Genomic DNA, 23,333 nt, shown 5'->3' with positions numbered 1-23,333 from the left:
TTACCACGTCTCAAGCTTTTGGATAAAAGGGTCCCATGATTCTTCCCCCCTCCCCCCTTGGGATCTGTTTATTTACACACAAACAAGAAACAAACAAACAAATGCACAAAATCTATCGTTTTCCTTGTGGGCTGGGTATTATAAGCACACATTATTAAATTATGCATTTAAAGTAGTTTTTATAAAAGAAAATTTCTAATGGTATATACCCTGAATTTTTAAATTTTTTTTATAATAATGAAATTCTTTTTTTTATTAAAAAATAAAATCATTCATATTACATCTCACTTGCTATCCCATCCCGTGCCTCCTCTGATTCCTCCCTCCCTCCCACTTTCACCCTATTCCTCTTCCCAAATTCAAGCCACACCACATGCTGGCGAGGATGTTGGGAGAGAGGAACACTCCTTCATTGCTGGTGGGAATGCAGTCTAGTGCAGCCACTTTGGAAAGCTATCTGGTGCTACCACAGAAAACTGGGAATAGGGCTTCCTCAAGACCCAGCTATTCCACTCCTTGGAATATACCCAGAAGATGCTCCAGCACACAACAGGGACATATGCTCAACCATGTTCATAGCAGCCTTATTCATAATATCCAGAACATGGAAACAGCCTAAGTGTCCCTCAGTAGAAGAGTGGATAAAGAAACTGTGGTTCATTTACACTGTGGAATACTACTCAGCTATTAAAAACAAGGAGTCCCATGATTCTATCAGTGCGTTTAGTCTTGGGGAAGTGTTCAAAAAATGGCTGCTGTGGTTTATTATCTTTATCATCTTGAGCATGTACCTATAGCCTACCAATCCTATTTTTCATGACGGAAAGGGACCAGGATGACAGGTGTTTGGCTCTGTGTATTCCTCCGTGTTAATATGGCAGTGTAACGTCAACTCAGAAGAGTGCTAACCACGTGAGATGCGCCTTGTGACAAATAGGTAGCTAAGAGAAGCAAAGAGGCCAGAACCATGGAACCAACAGGCTGCAACAAGAAGCAATGAGGTCAGCTAAGAAGCCAGGGTAGCCAAGTTTAACACCTAATCCTGCCACTCAGATTCAAGTGTTCTCTTTAGCCCTAATATCTCTCACTTAACAAAAAAGCAGTTATCAAGAGGGCTACTTAAAAAAGCAGGTGCAAGCCGGGTATGGTGGTGCACACCTTTAATGCCAGCACTCAGGAGGCAGAGGCAGGCAGATCGCTGTGAGTTCAAGGCCAGCCTGGTCTACAAAGCAAGTCCAGGACAGCCAAGGCTACACAGAGACACCCTGTCTTAAAAAACAAACAAACAAAAAAGCAGGTGCAAAAATGTTTATAAAAACCATAAATTTGAGCTGGGCATGGTGCCACATGCCTGTAATCCCAGCACTTGGGGAAACAGAGGCAGGTGAATCTCTGTGAGTTTGAGGCCAAGCTGGTACAAAGTAAGTAAAGAATAGCTAGGGCTAAACAGAGAAACCCTGTCTTGAAAACAAAATCAAAGAAACCCATACATCTGTAAATAAAAGAATAGGCAAACAATTTTATAAATTTTATTATTTCAAAAGATATTAGAAGTTTTCAGAACCACATGAAGGCTTCCCTAGGTAAGCATAATTCTGTATCACAGACACCAACTTCAACTCCTCCAGCCATCAAAACTGTCTATGCTATCAGACGTGTGTGTGTGTGTGTGTGTGTGTGTGTGTGTGTGTGTGTGTGTGTGTTGGAAACCTCTCGGTGGCAGGTATTTATTCTTGTATAAATCACACTTTCCAAAGTTGAGAGGTAGGATCTATGCCCGCTGCTCCCCGGTGTTCCTGGCATTGTTCCTCCACCTGGTAGACACTATGCCCCTGCAGAGGCTTGCTTCACTTCGCCAGAACCTTCACCTGCTCCTGCTTGCTGGCAGATGTCAGCCTAGTCAGTGCCCTCCTTGGCAAGGTGTGGCACCTGACTCAGCTTTCCTGTGCGCCTCTGGTCCTGCCACCATTCAGAGAGGAAGACTTTTCAGTGTTAGAGTCCATCAAGTTCCACTCTCTCTGCCTCATATCCAATGAGCTTCACCTCAGCCTCTGTATGTGAGATATGTCCCAGACTTATCACCTGTAATTGCTTTACTTGTAATAACTCACCAAGCATCTCATTTTCCGACGACACCATCCTATCCTTTTAGCATGACTAAGTACTTCAGTCATAACTATTTTCTGACTGTTTTGAGGATGCTTTGCTACAGCAGCTTTCACTCAACTTCCCAGATCACATTTGCCTTCGACTTCCTTTTTCTTCCAGGTCACTTATTGCAATTATATCTGTGGACTACACACACTTTCGTATTTCTATCATGTAAATAGCAAAACTCTAACCCAAACTGACCCAACTTCCTCTGTTTGCTACCAACCACCACTGATTGGTTTTAATGAACCCTTCAAACTATAAGTTTTCCCTAGCCATTCACCTTTCTCTCCAGTGAGTATTCCAGTGTTTCTACACAATTCTCAAACGTTGTACCTACATAGTTTTAATTCCTCAGAAACAAGGAAAATAGATCCATGATCTGGGAACTTGCTGCTATCAAACAAAAACACCTAAGTCTACAAGGACTATTTTCCTCCCTTCCATAAATATATCTGTCTCCTCCTTCCCTAGTCAACTCTGCTGCAGTGATGTGGGAGACTCAAATTACTACAGAGGGTAAGAGGCTCACAGCAAAGGCATACAGGTGATCAAATTTTGTAAGACAACACTCACCAAATGCTTATTTCACAAAGGCCACTGTAGTGGGTTGGGTTACAAACATGAAAAAGAAAGACCGAACTCTTGGGAACCTTTGTCTAATGAAGCAGACTAAGGAATTTGGTCTCAAGTGGGCATGGCCATGAGCAGAGACAAATCAAGAGCTCTCTCCTGACACCAGGATGACTTTGTAGGTGTGGGATTCACCAGGGATGCTAAGAATGAACCTTGAAAACAAGAGCAATTAGAGACTTTTGAAGGTCTACATGACAAGCCTGGAACAGCCACATGATGAACTTTCAAAGCCAAGTTAAACCTCTGGATCTGAACTAATGATGATGGCCTTCCCTAATTTTGAGCAGAAGACAGCAAACATATATAGGAAGAAATGCACTATAACACATTAATTTAGGTAGCTCAAGCCTGTAACCCAAGCTAAGGCAATATAGCCCTGAGTTCAAGGCCAGCCTAGGCCACACCATGGGACACAGTCTCACAAAACCAAACACACCCCCAATTTGGGAAGTCAAATTATCATTATATTTTTGGTACTAGAGATCAAACCTAGGGAAGGTGAAACAATATTAAAAGGGTCTGTTACTGTTTAAACATGGAAACCTACCACCGGCACCACCACCAGCAGCAGCACCACCACCACCACGAGTCCTCCATGCTTGAAATCTCAGTCCCCACCTGGTGGCACCATTTTGGAAGATTGTGGAAGAAGTGAAGGCTAGATGAAGTGAGTTAACTAGGGTGCCAAGCCTTGAGATTACAGGCTGGCTCTATGTCCTCTGGCTTCCTGCCTCTTTCTCCTGTCACGATGCCGTCCACGGCATGGCAGACGATACACCCTCGAGTTGCTCCTGTTGGGTATTTGGTCATAAACCCAGAGACTTAAGGTTTTGTTCAGCATCTGACTCTCACTTGCCGCCAATCACCGATCTCACCGTTCAACTCTGTCTCACTGTCCTCTGCCAAATGCCCTTCTTCCAGCCCTGGCCTTGTTCTCCTACAAAGGCGTCTGCATGCTATTCCTTTGTGCCTGAGACACATTTCCCTCACCTTTCAATCTGGTTACTTCATCCTTATTTCTTTATTCTCAAAATGTCTTTAATCCCCCAGACCAAGATCTATTCTCAATTAAGCCCTCAATCCTAACCTCATCATACTATCTAAAGTTTGTTTGTTTGTTTAATGTGTTTATCTCTCTGTGTGTATGTATACAGACATGTGTGTGTTCATGCACAGGCGCAAAATAAGAACTATTGCTCCTGGAAGTCACTTAAGTATTTTACCACAAATGTGCCCTCCAATGAACTCCGCCTCTATTATTCCAGAGGCAGCTATGGTGCTGTAAGCCTCAATTCCACTGCCCTAACCACAGCTGTGACTCACCTCCTCTTTGTGGCATCCGCCTGCTGTCTGCCCCCTCCATTTTACACCATAAGCTCTAAGAAGCCAGCACGCTTTCTGGCCAGGAATGGACCCCTAGTGCTAGCCCCTTCCCTGCAATAGAGTACAATGTCAAAACGCCTCTCAAGGAGTCTACAGATTCTTTAAAATGCCTTACCTTTTAAGTCTTCCATCAATTCAAACATTCCAGGATAGTTAACTTGAATTTCATCAGTATCCTATTTTTAAAAGAAAAAGGTAATCTTCATGTGACAACCACAAATAAAAATGAAGTTTGGAAGCGCTCTATAACTATTTCCCAGACTACTCTCTTATGGTAAGCAGGACATTTCCTTTATCAGAGCCTTACCAGTGCTACAGGCAAGTGCTCACCATTGAGCTCGCTCTCCACCCCCAGGAAATGTCTTGTTTTTAATATTCTTCACAAATATTGTCTTCTAGAACTCTAACAACTGATGCCAAAATGTAGTAACTCTGTTTTATGCTGCTCTTATCTTTCTGTTTTATGTTGAGATAGCTACTTTTTTTCATCCATCCAACCATCCATCCATCCATGATGTACGGTAGGTCTTACTATGTAGCCTAGACTGTTCTGGAATTCATTATGTAGACCCAGCTAGCCTCAAACTCAATGGTCTGCCTACTTCTGCTGAGATTAAAGGCCTTAGCCAGAATTTGTAGCTGCTTCTTCTTGGTTTGTTTGTTTGTTTGTAAAATCTTCCCTCAAAGGGGTGTGCTATTCTTGTTCTTACAAAACCAAGTCATGCATGGAGTGGACAGAGCAAGCTACTATTCCATCTCCCAACTCTGAACATCCACTTAACACACTGCACTAAGATGTCGGACACATCAGATATTAAACTGGAAAGAAAAGATCCTACGTTTCTAATTATCACCTTGACACAGAGGAGGAGTCCTCAAGGAGGGATTGTCCATATCAGGTGTCTCTTTGGGAAGACCTGGGCCCTGGTGCACAGTCCGTACTATTCCTGGGAGCTGGGTCTTAGATTGTAGACAAATTGGGAAAGTTTTTAAATCATTTAAAAAGTGGGGAAAGGGAGCTGAGTAATAAGCACACATGCATTTATGTTCTCTCTGTTGCCTCAAGTTCCTGTCTTGAGTAGAGAGATGAGGTAGCAGATGTCAGGAGGAGATGTCTTTCTACTTCACGCCTTGTCCTGCCACTTCTCCCTCTATGCACACTTCAGTATCCCTTTCTACTACTATAAATATGCATGGTTCAGGTGTCTGTGAGTGACAGACAGACAGACAGACAGACAGACAGACAGAGAACGCGGAAGAGATCCTGTTTTGTAATAGGACAGGGGATTGGTTAGGAGTCCTGCCAGTTTACTCTCCTTGCTTTTGAATACACAGGATATGATGTAATTTTTGGTTGGTTGATTTTATAAAAATATAAGTTAAGTAGCTATTTTAACTGTAAGCTAGCATCCCTAGCTGTAACTAGAGGCTTTCTTTATCGAGGAACTCCAGTCACTTCCAATCAGCTGTAGGTGTGCTTCTATGTCATAGTAAGTGCACTTAACTCCTCCGAGGAGGGTACTGAGTCCTGCAGAGTAACCGCGCCTGGGGAGAAGATGAAGGGAGACGATTCTTCCGGAAACTTATCCTTGGAAAAGTGCTAGCAGCAGGACAGGGACAGAGAAGCAGGTACTTCACACCAGCAGCCAAGGTGCCTCTTACTCTGGCCTTTAATATCAAGGGCAGCAGAGGTGAACACCTGCGGCCTCGCGCGCCTAGACTTAGAGAACGTCACCACTTGTACTTTAACTGAGCTGCTGGCAGGGAAGGTGCTACCAGTGCCCTAATAACTGAGACCTCCCTTTCACATTTGTAGTGGCCTCATCCCAAATTACACCTGACTTGGATTTGATGAATCTAATAGTGTAGTGGTTCTTAAAAAATCCTCCTCAAAGGGGTTGGCAAGAGGACTCAGCAGGTAAAGGCACTGAGTTCAGTTCCTGAAGCCCGTAGAGCAGCAGGAGAGACCTGACTCCTAACAGCTGTCCTCTGCCTGCTACACACAAACCCCGGCACACCTTCCTCCCTCACAACATAAATAAACATACTTTAAAGAGAAGTCTCTTCATAAACTCTGGTACATTTTTGGGGGTGATTTACCCTGGAATCTAAAAATTTTTCTATTCCTGACATGTCAGTCAGGTTGTCTGCGCATACTAAAGACAGTAAGCCCTAACCCACACACACACCCCAACAAAGAAGAAAAACAAAATGCAAGGAAAATTGTCCCAAACTATCAATACATGCTGCTTCATATCTTTAAATGTTTTTAAGTTTTTTTTTTTTTTAAACAATGCAATTAATAGGTTATTTGTGGGTTATTGATTCTCCTGATACTTACCACAGTCAGAGTATTGAAACCAGCTCTTCCAAGGAGATGTCCCAGGTCATTGACAGCAGTGAAAGGAGAGATGTGTGGGGAAAATCCTCCTTCCCTTTCTGTTTCTGCTAACTGTAATGAACACCGAAGTTCATAGAGCGTGTCACCTCCAAACATTGCACCAACAAACACCCCATCTGGTTTTAAGACATAATGAATCTGCAATAAATATAACAAAACTATTCAAATTTTATAAACAGAAACATCAAAACAATAAATGTATCCAAGTCAACATTTTATGATACCAATCTTATTTTGCCAAACTAATTAGAAAGTAAATAATATTAGACAGGAAATCCTAGTGTCATTGCTATTTGACACTCCAACACATGGAATTTATTTCCTACTCCCTGAATCTAGCTGGACTTGTGACTTCTTTTGACTAAAGAAATGCAGTACAAGTGGAAGCTCATGAGCTTTGGCCTAGCTCAGGTCCCCCCAGCCACACCATTCTCTGTTCACTGAAAAACACCAATTGGCAAGCGTGTATCTAATGCTTACTAAGAGCAATACCAAGGGCAGATACAAACATAAACAAGTTCCTACAAAGGGAAGGTTCACAAGCAGTAAAGAAGAGAAGGAACTAGAACAGAGTATGCTTTGTGATATCAATTTGTTTACCCAGTAATTAAATCTTTCTAAAACATACTAGAAGTATCTCTATGACTGACTATTCTTAGAGTTCTCAAAGATGGCCACTCAATGTATATAAGTCGGTGAGTATAAAGCATGCCCACCCATGGACCGCCATAAATATTTGGTTTCTCTCCATTCTCTATCAGACTAATGAACAATGAAAACAGAAACATTTGACAATCTATGATAATAAACTATCACAGAACAGAACCAACGTAAGTTTTCTCACCTGTTCAAGTGCTCTAGGAAGGTCATTCACCCAGTGCAAACTAAAATAGAAACACATATATTTGCTTAGCCTTAATTAGTATAATTATCAGTAGGATAAACCAAAAAAAAAAGTATGGAAGTTTGAAATCTAAAATTATATTGTTTTCTATACTTCCACAATTCTTTTCTTTTTATTGTCTCCATATTTTTGCCTTTTTCAGGATGACATATAGCTGGAACCAGCAAACACATCTCTCTTGAATATTTTTTTTATTTCATAATGTGTCTTTAGGTTTCCTGTATTCTTTTCATGTTTTGACAGCTTATTTCTTTTTAGTGCTAAATGATTCCATTGTCAAGATGTACCACAATTTACCCACTTAGTACTGAAAGACATGTATACTGGTTAGTTTTATGTCAACTTGACACAAGCTAAAATCATCTGAGAGGAGGAAACCAATTAAGAAAAGGCTCCATAAGATCATGCCGTAGGCAAGCTTGTAGGGCATTTTCTTAATTAGTGATCAATGTGGGAGGGCCCAGCCCATGGTGAGTGGTGCCATTCCTTGGCTGGTGGGCCCGGTCATATAAAAAAGCAGGCAGAGCTAGCCAGTAAGCAGTACTTCTCCATGACTTCCTGCACCAGCTCCTGCTTCCAGATTATTGAGTTCAGCTTTTGACACTGAACTGTAAGCGAAATAAACCCTTTTCTCCCCAAGTTGCTTTGGTCATGGTTTTTCATTACAGCAACAGTAACCGTAAGGCAATATCTTAGTTGCTTCCAAGTTTTAGCAATTATTAGCACAGCTGCAGCAGTCAAGACCACTAGTTGCTCTAGCAGAAAACCAAATTTGGTGTTCAGCACCCAAATGGTGGCTCAAAACCATCTGTAACCGCAGTTCTATGGGTCCTACATCCACTTCTGGCCGCTGCAGGCATCAGACATGTACACACATACACTCGGGCAAAATACTCACTTACGTAAAATAAACAAGTCTAAAATATTTTTTGAAAGAGTCATATATTATTCACATTCATGTTTCTGCATGGATATAAGTTTTCATTTCTTTGGGTAAATAAATGCCAAGGAGTATGAATGCTGGATCCTAACAAAGTACATTCAAGTTTCAGGAAACCATCAAATAGTTTTTCAAAGTGCCAATACCTCTTGCATTCCCACCAGCAATGAGTAAGAGCTCCTGCTGTTCTACACCCTTGCCAGCAGTTGGTGCTGTCAGGGTTCGGATTTGCCTGTTCTAGTAGACAGCAAAAGAGCTTTAACGCACTGTAGAAACTTGGGAATAAGAAGACACTTAAGACACTACCTCTGATTTCCACAAGGGTATTCTGATTTGTTAAACAGAAGAATCTTACAATTTATAAACTAAGATAATCAGTTTGTAACTAAAAAGAACTTACACTATCACAGTGAAGAATACAGCTCAATATCAGAGTGCTTGTCTTTAACACCCAAAACCTACCGTTTACTTCCAGGCCAGGGTGGGAAGGTATTAATCCACTACCCATTGCTATCCTACGAGAACAATGTTACAACATGAAGTAGGTATGTTTATAACATCTACACACACATACATACATGTGTACATGTGCATGCATGCCTGCACATGTGTGCACACGGAGACCAGAGGTTAACCTCATGTATTGTTTCTCAGGTTCTGACCATACTGTTTTTTATTAGTGTCTCTCACTGGTTTGAAATTCATCAAGTAAGCGTGAGCTTGTTGCTGACCAGGAAGCATCTCCAGAGCTGGGATTACAAGCATGTGCCACCATGCCTGCTGTTCATGTGTGGTTTTTTGTTTTGTTTTGTTTTTAATAATAAACATTTTTATTTCTTTGATAACTTTAAAATGTGAACATTTTATGATTCAACCAGTCTTTACTTCCAAGTAACTTCTTCACTGGGTCTCAGTTCCCTTTGAAGTACATGCTCTTATTCCGGGAGGCAGTTAGCTTTTCATCTTCCCTCCAGTCTAGGGGACATCCACAGGCAAAGCCCACAGGGACAAGTACATGAACCCAGTGGTCACGGACAAGCTCATCATGACTCCAGCCTGGTGCCAAGCACGACCCCACAACCAAGGGCAGCGGCAGGGAGCTAGGCCCTCATGTGGGTTTTATCAATGAAACATGCATCTTCATGTTTCTGCAGCAAACACTTACCAACCAAACACTCTGTAACCTCAGGAACATATTGTTAAAAGTACATATGGATTACTAACCTTAAGCTGCTAACCACCAGGTCAAACGTGTTCTCTTGGAAGGGAAGGAATTCCTCATCAGCTAAAATATTCACAGTAGGAATATCTGATTCTAAGGAATTTCTCTAATGGTAAAAAAAAAATAAAAGTTCAACATATTTAAATAAAGTTTCAATTACTAACACAATCATTAATAAACACTGCTAATGTTATATTCATTTAGCAGTTTCTATAAGCGTCACCCCCCCACACACACAAAGAATCTTTGTTAAATTATACTTAGTTGCTTCAAAAAATATAAAATTATATCCACATCTCAGGCAACTGAATATTTCAATGCAACAAATGAAGCCACAAAGTACTTGATATAAATATAAATTTTATATTCTTAATACTTTTAAACTTATATAAACATGACTAAAACATTAAAAACTGCAAATGAAAAACTATTTTAAAACTTCTAAAAAGCAAACTGGGCACATGGCTTTAATACTAGCACTTGGGAGGCAGAGGCAGGTGGACCACTGTGAGTTGAGGCCAGCCTGGTCTATAAAGCAAGTCCAGAACAGCCAAGGCTACACAGAGAAATCCTGTCTCGAAAAAAGCAAACACAAAAGCAAAAAAACTTCTAAAAAGCAATAAACAATGTAAATACAAAGTGGAAAAATATTTATTATAAATTATGAAGGGTTAATATCTCTAAAATATAAACTCTTACACATGACCTAGAAAAAAAATACATGTAAAAGCTCAAATCGATGAACATTACAGGATAGGCATGTCACAAAATTATTTTTAAAATAATAATTCAAAGTTAAGAAATACCAGTGGGGGTCTGGAGAAATGTTTCAGTAGTTAAGGTCACTTAGTGCTCTTTCCGGAGGACCCAAGTTTGATCTCCTACGGCCAGAGAGGCTCACAAGCATCTATAACTGCAGCTCCAAGGGCTTTAATGCCCCGTCTTCTGATTTCCACAGGCACTAGGTAACCACATGGTGCACATGCATACAACAAGCAAAACACTCATACACACAAAAAATAAATTGTAAGAAAGGAACACACACAGGCACGTCGAGAGAGGGAGACTGACTAACAAACTGCCAAGATCCACTAACCACGCTATCTATCCACAGCTATTTCACTGAAAGACAGAAAAAATAGAAAGCGCAGTTTTGAATGCTCTTATCAGATTGTCAAAAGCAAAAGGGGCTGGGCTAAGGTTGCCAAAGGAAAAAAGAAAAAAGCACTTTCATGTAAAATTCTCATTCATCTTCCTAGGGACAAGCTGAAGACATACACTGAACATGAAATATAAATGAATTCCAGCAAGAATTTATACCCAGGCAAAAATCAAGTAAATCAAGCAGACAGCTGCTCTTCGTGTGATGGTAAGAGCATGTGTGAATACTGAGAAACTAGAACTGCAGCAGGCTTCCAGAAGCCACTCAGACCAATCAACCATGTGATATGTCCTGGAAAGCTATGTGGTCATTTAAAAAGAGGCACACACACATGAAAGCACGCAAACAGGATGATATTCCAAAATGAACATGGACTACTAATGCCATGCTGTTCACATGAGCCCGGGGATGGAGGTGCTTACACATGTATAAAGGCAGGAGGCAAATGCCACCTCGGCTACCTGTCTCTGAGCAGTCACATCGGGAATCTCTTTTCTTACTCTATTCCCTGTACTGCTTGAGTCTTCTTCATGTGTATATATTTATAATTACACTTATATTGCATTGTGAAAGAAATAAAGAACTAACAATTAGACCCGGAGGCCAGAAACAAACAGCATTTAAAAGCTACCTACCAAAGCATGTTCTGCAATGTCTGTTTGGAAGATCTTTCCCACAGTCTCCTGCAATGGGATAATTAAAGCATATCAGATGACGAAAAAACATTTATAGCTGCAGTAACAAAGCGAAACAATTACTGAAATATCCAAAGAAGAAAATTATAGAGTAATTTTCAGTTTTGTAACATTATTTTCTGACCAATTACAGTATGATATGCAAGTTTCTTTAGAACACAATGAATAGGACATTTAAATACTTGCAACTAATTATACTTAATACACTTAACTTATTTAACAAAATAGAGAATACAGGTGTGCACACCAACATCCTACAATATTCCACTACTTGAACTTTCTTTGGTTTAATATGCTGAAAGCTAATCACCATACTCCTGTGGCAAAAAGACTTGAAAACACCCACAGAGACTAAGGGGTTTCATTTTACCTGTTTCAATGATCCTCTCTACTTTCCAAAAGTGTGAGGGTTCTGACAACATCTTGCAGGCATATTTTAATCAGTTTTATCTGGGTTCTTATATATACCACCCTTCTCCATCCCAATCCCTTCTAGCACCCCCAACATTAGGTAGGTAACAAAGAAGGTTAGAGGGCAAAGGGGATGTAGGCCTCTTTAAACTACTTCCTGCTTCACAGATAAGTCCGGCACATATTCTGGGCCTGCAGGCCAAAGACCGGATGCCCCAAGGCAACAGAGGAATCTTGGGTGGCTGTCCAGGAAGCCAGCAGGCTCTGTTATCTCTATAGTTTTAGAAGCTACATAGTCTGTGCTTCCTGTTCACTCAGGTAATATTTACCTTTTCAGGTCTCTGATGGGGGTGAAGATATATAGTTATAGTCTTAGAGTTTTCCTTAGTAAGATTCAAAACACAAAAGCTTGAGTTGTCTGGAATCTAAGGAAAGTTTTAGGGTCTCAAGAGATGTTTTTATGTTGATAAATGAAAGTTAGGATAAAAAAGTGATTTAGGTACAAAATTTTGGACTCACCAAGATAGGACAGTGGAATACTTTCTCCAAGGTCTCCAAATACAAACGGACTGAACACTGTGAATGTAGTTCTTATCGGACGGTTCTCATAATTGTCCTTATTGTATATAGTTTATTAATGCAACACCATTTTCTGGACTAAAGGGGGGAAATGTAGTGAGAATTTTGGTTTCTTTAAAAACCCAGTTTTTATGTGAATGTTTTTTGTTTTAATCCCAGGTGTGGGCTATGGAGCTGCTTCCGATTGTCCACATAGCAGGGGCGTAACCTGTGCCAGCTGCAGGTCGCTGGGAACTGCTGAAAGGGTATAACTGGGAGAGCCGCAGAGGGACTCAGCAGTTCCTTCCTCGGCCCCACTCCATTGCTGTTCTTGGTGGGTTGGATTACTGGATAGCTGGATATTCTGATGAAGAAGATTGGACTTGCCCCTAGGAACCTGATGACCCTGATCAGCAGGAAGTAGATTAACGAGGTCTACTCTCTTTAACTCTCCCCCTCTAACCTTCTTTCTCACCTACCTAGTGTTGGGAGGTAGGAAGAGATTGGGGTGGAGAAGGTGTAGATATAAGAGGCCAAATAAAATAGATTAAAAACATGCCTACAACGTCTGTCTCACATTAAAGTTTCCCATGTTGCTCTCTTCTCTAGGGCCCTGCTCCCGCCATCAGTACCTCCTCCAATACTTAATACATGTCTTCTGGGGTCTTTCTCTCAGCTAACAGCAGGCATCCTCTTTGGGTCAGTCCTGTTGAGTCTCTCTTTTCACCCACAGCACTACTGAGGCCTCCAGGAAACTTCTTCAGTGATTCCTACTGTGGCTCCCCTCTTCTGTTAGAGAAACTCACTCACACTCACTTTTCTCTGCTCACAGCTTAGTAAGAGCTAAGAAATACCAATACTTTGCTAGGTAGGGAAGACAGAAGAAAGCGAGCACTACTATAAATACACCTGTTTGTTAATTTCTTTGGTGTAGCTTCTCTGACGAGGTAGATTTCTTGCTACCAACAAACACAACGCTGCTTGATGCAGGCTTGGTAAGTGAGGGGCAGAACTTGCTCTCAGATGCCAACTCCAGGGCACCACTGTGGACCAAAGAATTAAGCTAATCAAAATGATTATCTATCTGTCTCTCACCTGAAAATCTAAACTAAGAGATATAAAGATGGGGGCAAAGGTCTCTGAGTTACAGCACATACACTTAAGGCTAGAGACTGTATGCTAAAAAACCAGCTCTTGGTAGGGCACTATTTTGGAGCACTTAACAATTTCTATAGTGTGACTATTTCTGCCGTAGTTGATTTCAAGTTATCAACAGTGTCATTTGACAGAGTTGGATAAGAGATAACAATGATATACCATGAGCTGAAAAAAGCTAGTTAATTATATGTAAAAGTAATTTTTTATTTGCCTGATTTAATTGTCATCTTGGAGACTTACTGCCTCCATCTGATAACCTAGGCCTAGCCCTGGAAGCTTCTGGCCTCCATATAATCTAATCTAGGCCTGGAATGTTCTCAGCCTCTCAGACTTAGTGCTGAGTAAGCTCACCCTTTCTAGTTTTTTCTGAACTCTGACTGGCTGGTTCAATTCAGCTGTTCTGGCTCAAACTTCTCTCCAAGCTGACTGAGTCAATCTGGCTTCTCTCAGTTTCAGACTGAATTGCTCTGCTTGGTCTCAAACTAACTCTGGCATTGGCTAGAGAGATGGCTCAGAGGTTAAGAGCACTATCTGTTCTTCCAAAGGTCCTGAGTTCAATTCCCAGCAACCACACGGTGTCTCACAACCATCTATAATGAGATCTGATGCCCTCTTCTAGTGTGCAGGCAAAACACTGTATATGTAATGTATATGTAATAAATAAATAAATCTTTTACAAAATTAACTCTATCAATCTGTCCTAACCTCCTGGCTCCTTCTTCCTCTCTGGCTCTCTCTGTCTTCACCTGTGTCCAACTTGTTCTCTCCCCAACCTCTCTCTGTGAAACTCTCCCTGTAAAAACTGTCTCTGAAGTCCACAAACTGAACTGCAGTGAACTTAACTCCACTGCACTGCCTCTTAACTCACTGACTCAACAGAAGTGACTAGAACCCAGAAACCTGCATGTCTCTGTCTCCTGAGTGCTGAGATTAAAGGTGTGTACCACCACAACTGGGCCTCTGTCTCCTGGGATTAAAGGCATGTCTTTAATCCAGCAGGACCACACAGACCTAGAATGACTTTGGATGTAGTCTCTTGCCAGAGCAGCCATGTTCTAAATTAAAATTCCTCTACAATTGAGGCCGCATCAAGAATACTAGGGATAATCTGTAAGAAGAGGAAAAGAATGAAGAGAGCATGTAGCCTCCACGTAATCCCAGATGCCATGCACACAGGGCTGTACTTCATATTTCAGTTTCAATGCTCCAGTACCTTGTGAGAGAAATCTACCTCCAAGCCTGAGTAGCCTCAGAACCTCCACAAACACCTCTATATTTAAATTGACTTCAGTGGATTTCCATTTCTTAAAATCAAAAGATGGGCCAGGTGTGGTGGCGCACGCCTTTAATCCCAGCACTGGGGAGGCAGAGGCAGGTAGGTGGATTACTATGAGTTCAAAGCCAGGCTGGTCTACAAAGTGAGTCTAGTACACAGAGAAACTCTGTCTCAAAAAAACAAAACAACAACAACAACAACAAAGATGGGGGGTTGGAGAGATGGCTCAGAGGTTAAGAGCACTGGCTGCTCTTTCAGAGGTCCTAGGTTCAATTCCCAACAACCACATGGTGGCTCACAACCATCTATACTGATATTTGGTGCCCTCTTCTGGTATACAGGCAGAACACAGTATACATGATAAATCTTAAAAAAATAAACCAAGTGATGGGCTAGAGACACAGCTCAGTAGTAGAACCCACAGTGGGCAAGTGTTCCATCACTGAGTTATATCTCAACTCAGCTAATATTCATTCTGTGCATTATATATGTATTAATAATGTAATGATTATTCATTGAGGGTTACAGGAACTAGGATTTAATAATGAACAAAAACAAGCCAGTCCAGTACAAAAAGACAGACACAAACATATACCATGGACTAGTGTGTGCTATAGCACCAAAAAAAGCTACTTGTCAGAAAAACGGGAGCACTGTTTCATAAAGCAATCACAAAGGTCTGTTGAGATGGCTCAGTGAGTAAAGATGCCAGGAGCCAATTCGATGAGCCGAGCTCAGGCACCAGACTGACATGGTAGACGAATACAATCAACTTTCTAAAGACATCCTCTGTTCTTCCCAAGTGTGCTGTGGCAGTCATGTGCGCACACACATACAAACATCTATGTAAGACACATGACTAAGTTGGAAGAGAATCCAACAGTTCTGAGAAGACGATGAATGACTTGCTTGTACTTTAGAAGGATTATCCTGTAGGGAGAACAGACTGTTGGGGGCAAAGAGAAGTAAGGAGGCCAATGTGAAAGCTACTGCAGGGATTTAGGCCAGCAGTGCAGGTAGCTAGGGCTAATGGTAAGGTGAAGGCTCAGGTAAGAAAATGGAGCTTAGATACATATAATCCAAATGAGAACTCCAGATCCAATCACTGATCAAGCTCTGCTGGGCCGGCTAGGTCTCTCATGTTACCACTTTTCAGTTAGCTTCTACTCCCCTGACTGTGCTGCCTTTAGCACTGCCTCCTAATCAGTCTGTCTAGTCTCTCTTCTTCAATTTTGATTTCTTTTCTTCCTTTTTCGGTTTTTGTTTTTTCAAGACAGAGGTTCTCTATGTAGCATTTGATTGTCCTGGACTTGCTTTGTAGACCAGGCTAGCCTCTAACTCACAGAAATTCTCCTGCCTCTGCCTTCCTGCATGATGGGATTAGAGGGGTGTGGCAGCACACCCGGCTTCTTTTACTCTTTCTTACATGGCATGCCTAGGTTACCGGCCCTTCAGCATCATTGCATTCCACAGCACTGCCCCTTCCTTCTGCCGTGCTCTGATTTCCAGTGCTAGGAACCACCACCCAGACTCCCTGCCCGTAAGAGTGCATCAAGTAAGTCCTTCTATGTCTCCTATCCTGTCGCACCTGCTGCATGTCAATGAACATTTTATATTCTCTATGGCATTTGTTATTGTCAGTGTTTGGGGAGTCTCATAATTCCCCTGCACCACAGCCTAAATATATGTTCTGTTATAATCCCAGGAGCTGAGAGATGGCTCAGAAGTTAAGAGCATCTGCTGCTCTTCTAGAGGATGTGAGCTCACTTCTACCCAAGGGATCCCATGCCTGGTCCCTGTGGACACCTGCACTCAGATGCATAAATCCACATGCCAACATATCCACCTACACACAACTTAAAATAAGACAAATAAATCATTTTTATGAATCCCAAGTTAATCTCTGTGTCTTCACAAAGGCTAAAAGGATAAGTGAGCAAATGAATGTATTTATGGCTTGTGGTGACTTGAGTGAGAATTGCCCCTGCAGGCTCATGGATTCGAATGCTTGCTCCTTAGGGAGTGGCCCTGCTTGACAGCAATTAGAGGGGTGGCCTTGTTGAAGGAGGTGTCGCCTTAATGGGGAAGTGTGTCTCTGCAGGTTTCAAATGCTCCAGCTAAGTCCAGTTTCTCTCTTCCCACTGCCTCTGGATCCAGACATAGAGCTCTCCTTCTCCAGCACCATGCCTGCCTGTGTGCTACCACACTTCCTGCCATGATGATAATGGACTAAACTGCTCAACTGTAAGCCAGCCCCAATTAAATGTTTTCCTTTATAAGAGTTGCTGTGATCATGGTGTATCTTCACAGCAATAGAAACCCTAACTAATACACAGTTTGAATTAGAATATGTGAAATAAAATAATGAGTACTATTAAATGCTACTATACTTTATACATTTTTAATTAATAAAATTAATATTTTCCTTAATTATGATTTTTTTCTCGTATCACTAAGAATCAAATTCATTGCTTCACATATGCTGGGCAAGCATTCTGCCACTGAGCTTTATCCCAGCTTTTACTGTGATTAAACAAAGTAGAAACAAAGAGGAAAATATATAGGTTTAAAGAAATTATCAGGAGCATTAAATAAATGTTTAGCAATTTTAATTATTAATCAAAAATCTAAATATCATTCAGCTAAAATGACCAGGGAAGTCTTTTCTAAAAATTAATTATATTGGAGGATGACAAGACAGTTATGTTGCCTTGAAAGCACTAGGATCTGAGTTCAAATCCCTGAACCCACATTGGAAAAAAGAAAAAGGCTATGGCGGTGCCTGTAGCAAAGGGACAGACAGACAGGCAGCTCCCAAGGCTCACTGGCCCTCCAGTGTAGCCTAGTTGGCAAACAGTAGGCCAACAAATTACCTCATCTCAAAAAACTCCCAAAACAAAAACCCCACAAAGACGAATGGCACCTGCAGGAGGGCACCTGAGCAACAACAGGAAGGCTGTGCTCTTCCTTTTAAGTGCATAAGCACATAAGTATACGTGTACACACACACACACACACACACACACACACACACACACACACTAGTCAACTTTACTTTTCAAAATGGATTTAGGCGGTGTATAAAATACCTTATTCAAATGTTGTGCTATGTGGCCTCTTCCACATCCCACATCCAGTGCAAGGGGAAAATCTCTGGGAAAAAACAGATACAGGAACTATTGAAATATAGTCCATAAAATAATCAAGAGCTTGTTTACTTAAATAATAATACATAGAGCAAATCTAGTCACTAATCTACAGCCTTGGTGGGGGATGTAAGCAGTGCGGCACCTATCCAGCTTATGTGAGGCCCTGGGTTCAAGCAAAAAACAAAAAAACAGACAAACAGCTTTAGACAAGGATTTGAAGAACACACTTGATGAGGGATTTGAACTCAATCATCTAGACAAAGATTGGAAACAAGCTAAACGTAAACTAGCATGGGAAAATTGGCACACTCCTCAGTGGTAAGCTTGCCTAACATGTGCAAGGCTCCGCTACAATCTCCAGCACCACAGAACAGCCAAATTAAAACATGGCCCTGTTAAAACTCCCCCTTAAAATTCCCAGTGCAGGAGAGGCAAAGACAGGACGATGTCCGTGGCTTGCCAGCCAGTCTAGAATAATCAGCAAGCTCCAGGCAGTAGGAGACCCTGTCTCAGAAAATACAGTGAAGAGACCAAGGAAGACACCCAGTGTCAACCTCTGACCTTCACATGCATAAGTACATATATCCACACACACGTTCATGCATACACACAAGAATGAAAGAATGTAGGACAAAATTATAAAATACTAGCACAAAGACGGAAGATCACTTGATCATGGAAGGGTAATAACTACTTAAGTTTTAGAGTTAGAAAGACATTCAAGGGGGCTGGAGAGATGGCTCAGTGGTTAAGAGCATGGTCTGCTCTTCCAGAGGTCCTAAGTTCAATTCCCAGCAACCACATGGTGGTTCACAACCACTTATAATGAGATCTGATGCCCTCTTCTGCAAATAAAGTACTCATATACAATAAATAAATAATTTTTTTTAAAAAAAGAAAGACATTCAAATTTAGAAAGAGTTAAAAAGAGTTCAAATTTTGGACCTCTAATTTACTAACATGTGACAAGTGATTCAGCCTTGCTGAATCTGTTTCTTCATCTATAGACTGAAAAAGTTGGGGGTCACAGCAGAACACTTGCTGGTTTTGCAGAGGACTCTGATTCAGTTCCCAACACCCACACTGGTGGGTCACAACTGCCTGTAACTCTAGTTCCAGGGGCTCTGATGCTCTCTTCTGGCCTCTGTGAACACCTGGCAGCACATGGTATGCCTACACACACTCAGGAACACACACATACTCATAAAATCAAAAACAATGAAGTTTTTTTTTAGAAAACAGAAAGATTACTGCTTTTACTACATATGAATTACTTAGCATAGTATAAATGGTTTGTTTGTTTGTTTTGGTTTGTTTTTTGTTTTTTTAATGAATTGGGGGCTGGAGAGATGGCTCAGGGTTTAAGAGCACTGTCTGCTCTTCCAGAGGTCTTGAGTTCAATTCCCAGCAACCACATGGTGGTTCACAACCATCTATACTAAGGTCTGATGCCCTCTCCTCACATGTAGATAGAGCACTCATATAGGTAAAATAAATAAATAAATCTTTACAAAAAAAGAAAAGAAAAAGAAATCGACTGATTTTAACAGTACTAAGTAGGCCTCAGCTCTCACAATAATATTGACTTCTGGGTGGTTAATCTGTGTATACTTGTTTCTCCATAAGATATATGAAACGGAAACTGTAGGCTTGTGCATGCTAAGCACAGTGGCTACAAACCCAGGCTTGTCAAGTTCTCTAATAATAGAATATCAACATAAGGACATTTACTAGTATCTTAAATAATTTAATTCTAAATATTTAATGTTTAAAATATCCTTTCACAAGAGTCTTCATGGACTTGGCTTTAATATCCTCAGTGCTGTGACACTGAGTTTGTACACTTCAAACTGAAAAGCAAAACTTAATGTTTCATTCATTAAATTACAAATAAACTATAGTTTAGGTAAATGATAATAGTAAGCTATTTTTTGTCTTTAAAATAATTAGTGACAAAAATGAAACAAGGGGCCTACTTACAGTAAGGAAGTATTTCTTACCTACAAAATTTAAAAGACTCCTTTTAATTTGAAAAGATATGTCTAAAATATAGCTGGAGAGTCTGTGATTTTATGAAACCCCATTTTTAACAGGCAAATGTGATAAACTTATCCCATGTTGGTATAATTAAGCAAATGTCACTTAAACAAAGATCAACAGGGAGTGATTTGTTAATACCAGTGAGCAATTCTAATACGAAGCCATTATTTGGCTGTAGTTCCACTACATGAGGGCCAGTCTGAATCAACAAAGCTTTCATCATGTCCCAAACAAGAGCAACATATCCATCAAGACTTTTATACTACTTAACGAAAGTGCTCATTCTCAATTCATTCCTGCAGGACCGCCATGGGAGCTACATCACTATTGACAATGCTTCAGATAAGATGCGGACAGCCTCACCTACACTAACTGGGCAACAAATCAGGTAGACATTCTCCATCACTCAAATGGCAAAAGAGTCTACTGCTTGGACTGGAGAGATGGCTCCATGGATAAGAGCACCGCCTGCTCTTCCAGAGGTCCTGAGTTCAATTCCCAGCAACCACATGGTGGCTCACAACCATCTATAATGTGATCTGATGCCCTCTTCTGCTGATAAAGCACTCATAAATAATAAATAAAAACAAATAAATCTTTTTTAAAAAAAGATTCTACTGCTCATTTCAGTAAAACCTAAATTTAGTTAAACTTAGAATTCTTAAATTTTCCCTTGTAGCCAATTTTTAATTCCATATTTTGAGCAATTCCTCTATTACTAATTTGGGCTAAATCAAGTAGATCAGTCATTCAGGCTTGAAGAAAACTACAAGTTTTACATTCATACCTTAAAAAAAAAAAAAAAAACAATGAAGAAAAGGTCATTTGCTTTCCCAGACAAGGAAAAGAGTAGCCAGTGTGGGGCTGGACAGTTGGCTCAGAGGTTAAAAACACTGACTGTTCTTCCAGAGGCCCAGGGTTCAATTCCCAGGACCCACACGGCAGCTCACAACTGCCTGTAACTCCAGGATCAGACTCCCACAGACATACATGCAGGCAAAACACCAATGCACATAAAATAAAAATAAGTTGTTTAAAAATAAAAAAATTAAAAAAAAAAAAAAAAGAATAGCCAGTGTGTCTGTGCATGCTTATAATCTCAGCACTGAGGAGCCTGAGGTAGGAGAAATGCTATGAGTTGGAAGCCAACCTGGGCTACACAGTGAGACCCTAGCTCAATAATCTAAAAAAGGAAGAGATGTTTAGAGGGCTTTAAATCACCAACCCTAGTAATCAGTTTCTCATATTTGACTATTGCACATATCAAGCTCTCGCCATTTAATTTCAAGTCTCCACTCAACAACAGATTTTATGCTTTATTGTTTGTTTGTTTGTTTGTTTGTAAAGATGTATTTATTATGTATACAGTGCTCTGCCTGCATGTACACCTGCAGGCCAGAAGAGGGCATTAGATCACTTTATGGATGGTTTTGAGCCACCATGTGGGTTGCTGGGAATTGAACACGGCCAGTGGTCTTAACCTCTGAGCCATCTCTCCAGCCCCCAGGTTTTGTTCTTAGGCAGGAGTGAAGGAGCGTATCTGTAGCCCCAGATGCTCAATAGTCTAAGCAAGGAGGGATGTCTAAGGCCAGTTCAAGGCAAGGCATAGAAGTTTCAGCAAGATTCAGATTTGGGGCAAGGGGGGAGATACGGACAGAGAGACTAAGAGATAGAAAGACAGACGGGGAGAGGGGAGAGAGGGAGAGAGGGAGAGAGAGAGAGAAGGAGAGTGTGTCTCACTGTAATACCATCTCCTACCTGGCTATGTCGTACACACGGTCTGCAATTCTACTTCCAACCTGAAAGATTGCAAGAGTCAGCGGGTTAATATACATAGTACGCCTAACAGAGAAGAGACATTCCTTTTTCCTAAGATTCAATTTATGTTTTAAAAAAGTAAGCATTTCTTTCTATCCCATTTTCTATTTTCCCACAGCAACTTTCTTTATAAATACTGGATGTGGAATAAAATATCGCTGGAAACAAAGAGAAGCAAATTATTTTAGGGGCAAATTTAACAAATTCAAGATTAAATAATTTGCTAGGTGTGGCAGCTTAATTCTGTAGTCCTAGCGTTTAGGAGGCTGAGGCAGAAGGACTGCCACAAATCTGAGGCCAGTCTGGAATACATAGTGAGTTCCAAGCTAGTATACGCTATAGAGACCCTAGTCTCAAAAACTCAAAAATACCTGCTGAGGCAGGTGGACCTCTGTGAATTCGAGGCCAGACTTGTAGATATTACATAATGAATTCCAAGACAGCCAGGGCTACAGTGAGATCTTGCCTCAAAACAAACAAAACAAAAACCAGCCCTAAGCAATCTTAAAAATATGTACACATACTTGGCCTTTGTATCCTATGTGATACAAGGTAAGAATGAAAAGAAATGAAACACTGTGTTGATTGGTTTTTGTCAGATTGACACAGACCCTGACATATCATCACTTGAGAAAATGTCTCCATAAAATTAGCCTGGAGATCAGTCTGTGGGGCATTTTCTTGATTAATGATTGATGTGGGAATATCCAGCTCACTAGGGAAGTGGCCCTGGTGGTATAAGAAGGCAGTTGTGCTGGGTGGTGGTGGCGCACACCTTTAATCCCAGCACTCTGGAGGCAGAGGCAGGCGGAGCGCTGTGAGTTCAAGGCCAGCCTGGTCTACAAAGTGAGTCTAGGACAGCCAAGGCTACACAGAGAAACCTTGTCTCGAAAAACCAAAAACAAGAAAGAAAAAAAAAAAAAAAAAGAAAGCAGCTGAGCATGCCCTGAGGAGCAAGCCCGTAAGCAGCACACTCCTCTCGGGCTTCTGTTTCCGTTCCTGCCTCCAGGTTCCTGCCCCGACTCCCTCAGTAATGAAGTATTCTGTGGGATAAAATAAACCCTTTCTTCCTCAAGTAGCTTTTGAACACGGTGTTTTATCACAGCAGTAGAAACCCCAAATGAGACAAATACAACGGATACATTAATTTTCACTGAGACATATTAAAGAATTATCTACTAAGCTAAGGATTATTAAAATCTAATATACAAATGCTCAATGAACAGAAACGTACAGCAAACCTGTGTAACTCCTCAATGAGTTAACTACGTTGTTGTTTTGTTTGAGAAAGGATAACCGAGGCTGGCTTTGAACTCCTAACAACCCTTTCTCTAATCCCGCAGCTTGGGCCAAGATCACAGACATGTGCTACGATTCTTACCCAGACTACATTAACAGGTTTTTATTTTTTTTTAAGTAACTTTTGCAA

At 41.0% G+C, this 23,333-nt stretch overlaps 1 protein-coding gene across 2 annotated transcripts in view; it reads right to left on the bottom strand.

Moving 5' to 3' along the window:
- Ndufaf5 (NADH:ubiquinone oxidoreductase complex assembly factor 5) overlaps positions 1 to 23,333 on the bottom strand; it is a 29,883-nt gene that overhangs the window by 5,440 nt on the left and 1,110 nt on the right. The window contains exons 2-8 of one of the 2 annotated variants that reach the window (XM_051144740.1): positions 21,845 to 21,885; positions 17,987 to 18,050; positions 11,435 to 11,482; positions 9,640 to 9,743; positions 7,416 to 7,455; positions 6,512 to 6,709; positions 4,286 to 4,346 (exon numbers count right to left, since the gene is read on the bottom strand). In XM_051144740.1, the coding sequence (XP_051000697.1) occupies positions 4,286 to 4,346; positions 6,512 to 6,709; positions 7,416 to 7,455; positions 9,640 to 9,743; positions 11,435 to 11,482; positions 17,987 to 18,050; positions 21,845 to 21,885 (556 nt within the window). Of the gene's footprint in view, positions 1 to 4,285; positions 4,347 to 6,511; positions 6,710 to 7,415; positions 7,456 to 9,639; positions 9,744 to 11,434; positions 11,483 to 17,986; positions 18,051 to 21,844; positions 21,886 to 23,333 lie in introns of those variants that run through there. The other variant, XM_051144742.1, reaches the window with a different exon arrangement.

This window comes from Acomys russatus, chromosome 4 (assembly GCF_903995435.1).
Source record: "Acomys russatus chromosome 4, mAcoRus1.1, whole genome shotgun sequence".
In the NCBI taxonomy this organism is placed as follows: domain Eukaryota; kingdom Metazoa; phylum Chordata; class Mammalia; order Rodentia; family Muridae; genus Acomys; species Acomys russatus.
The sequence above is the reverse complement of the archived record's forward strand: the minus strand, read 5'-3'. Positions and strand labels throughout refer to the sequence as shown.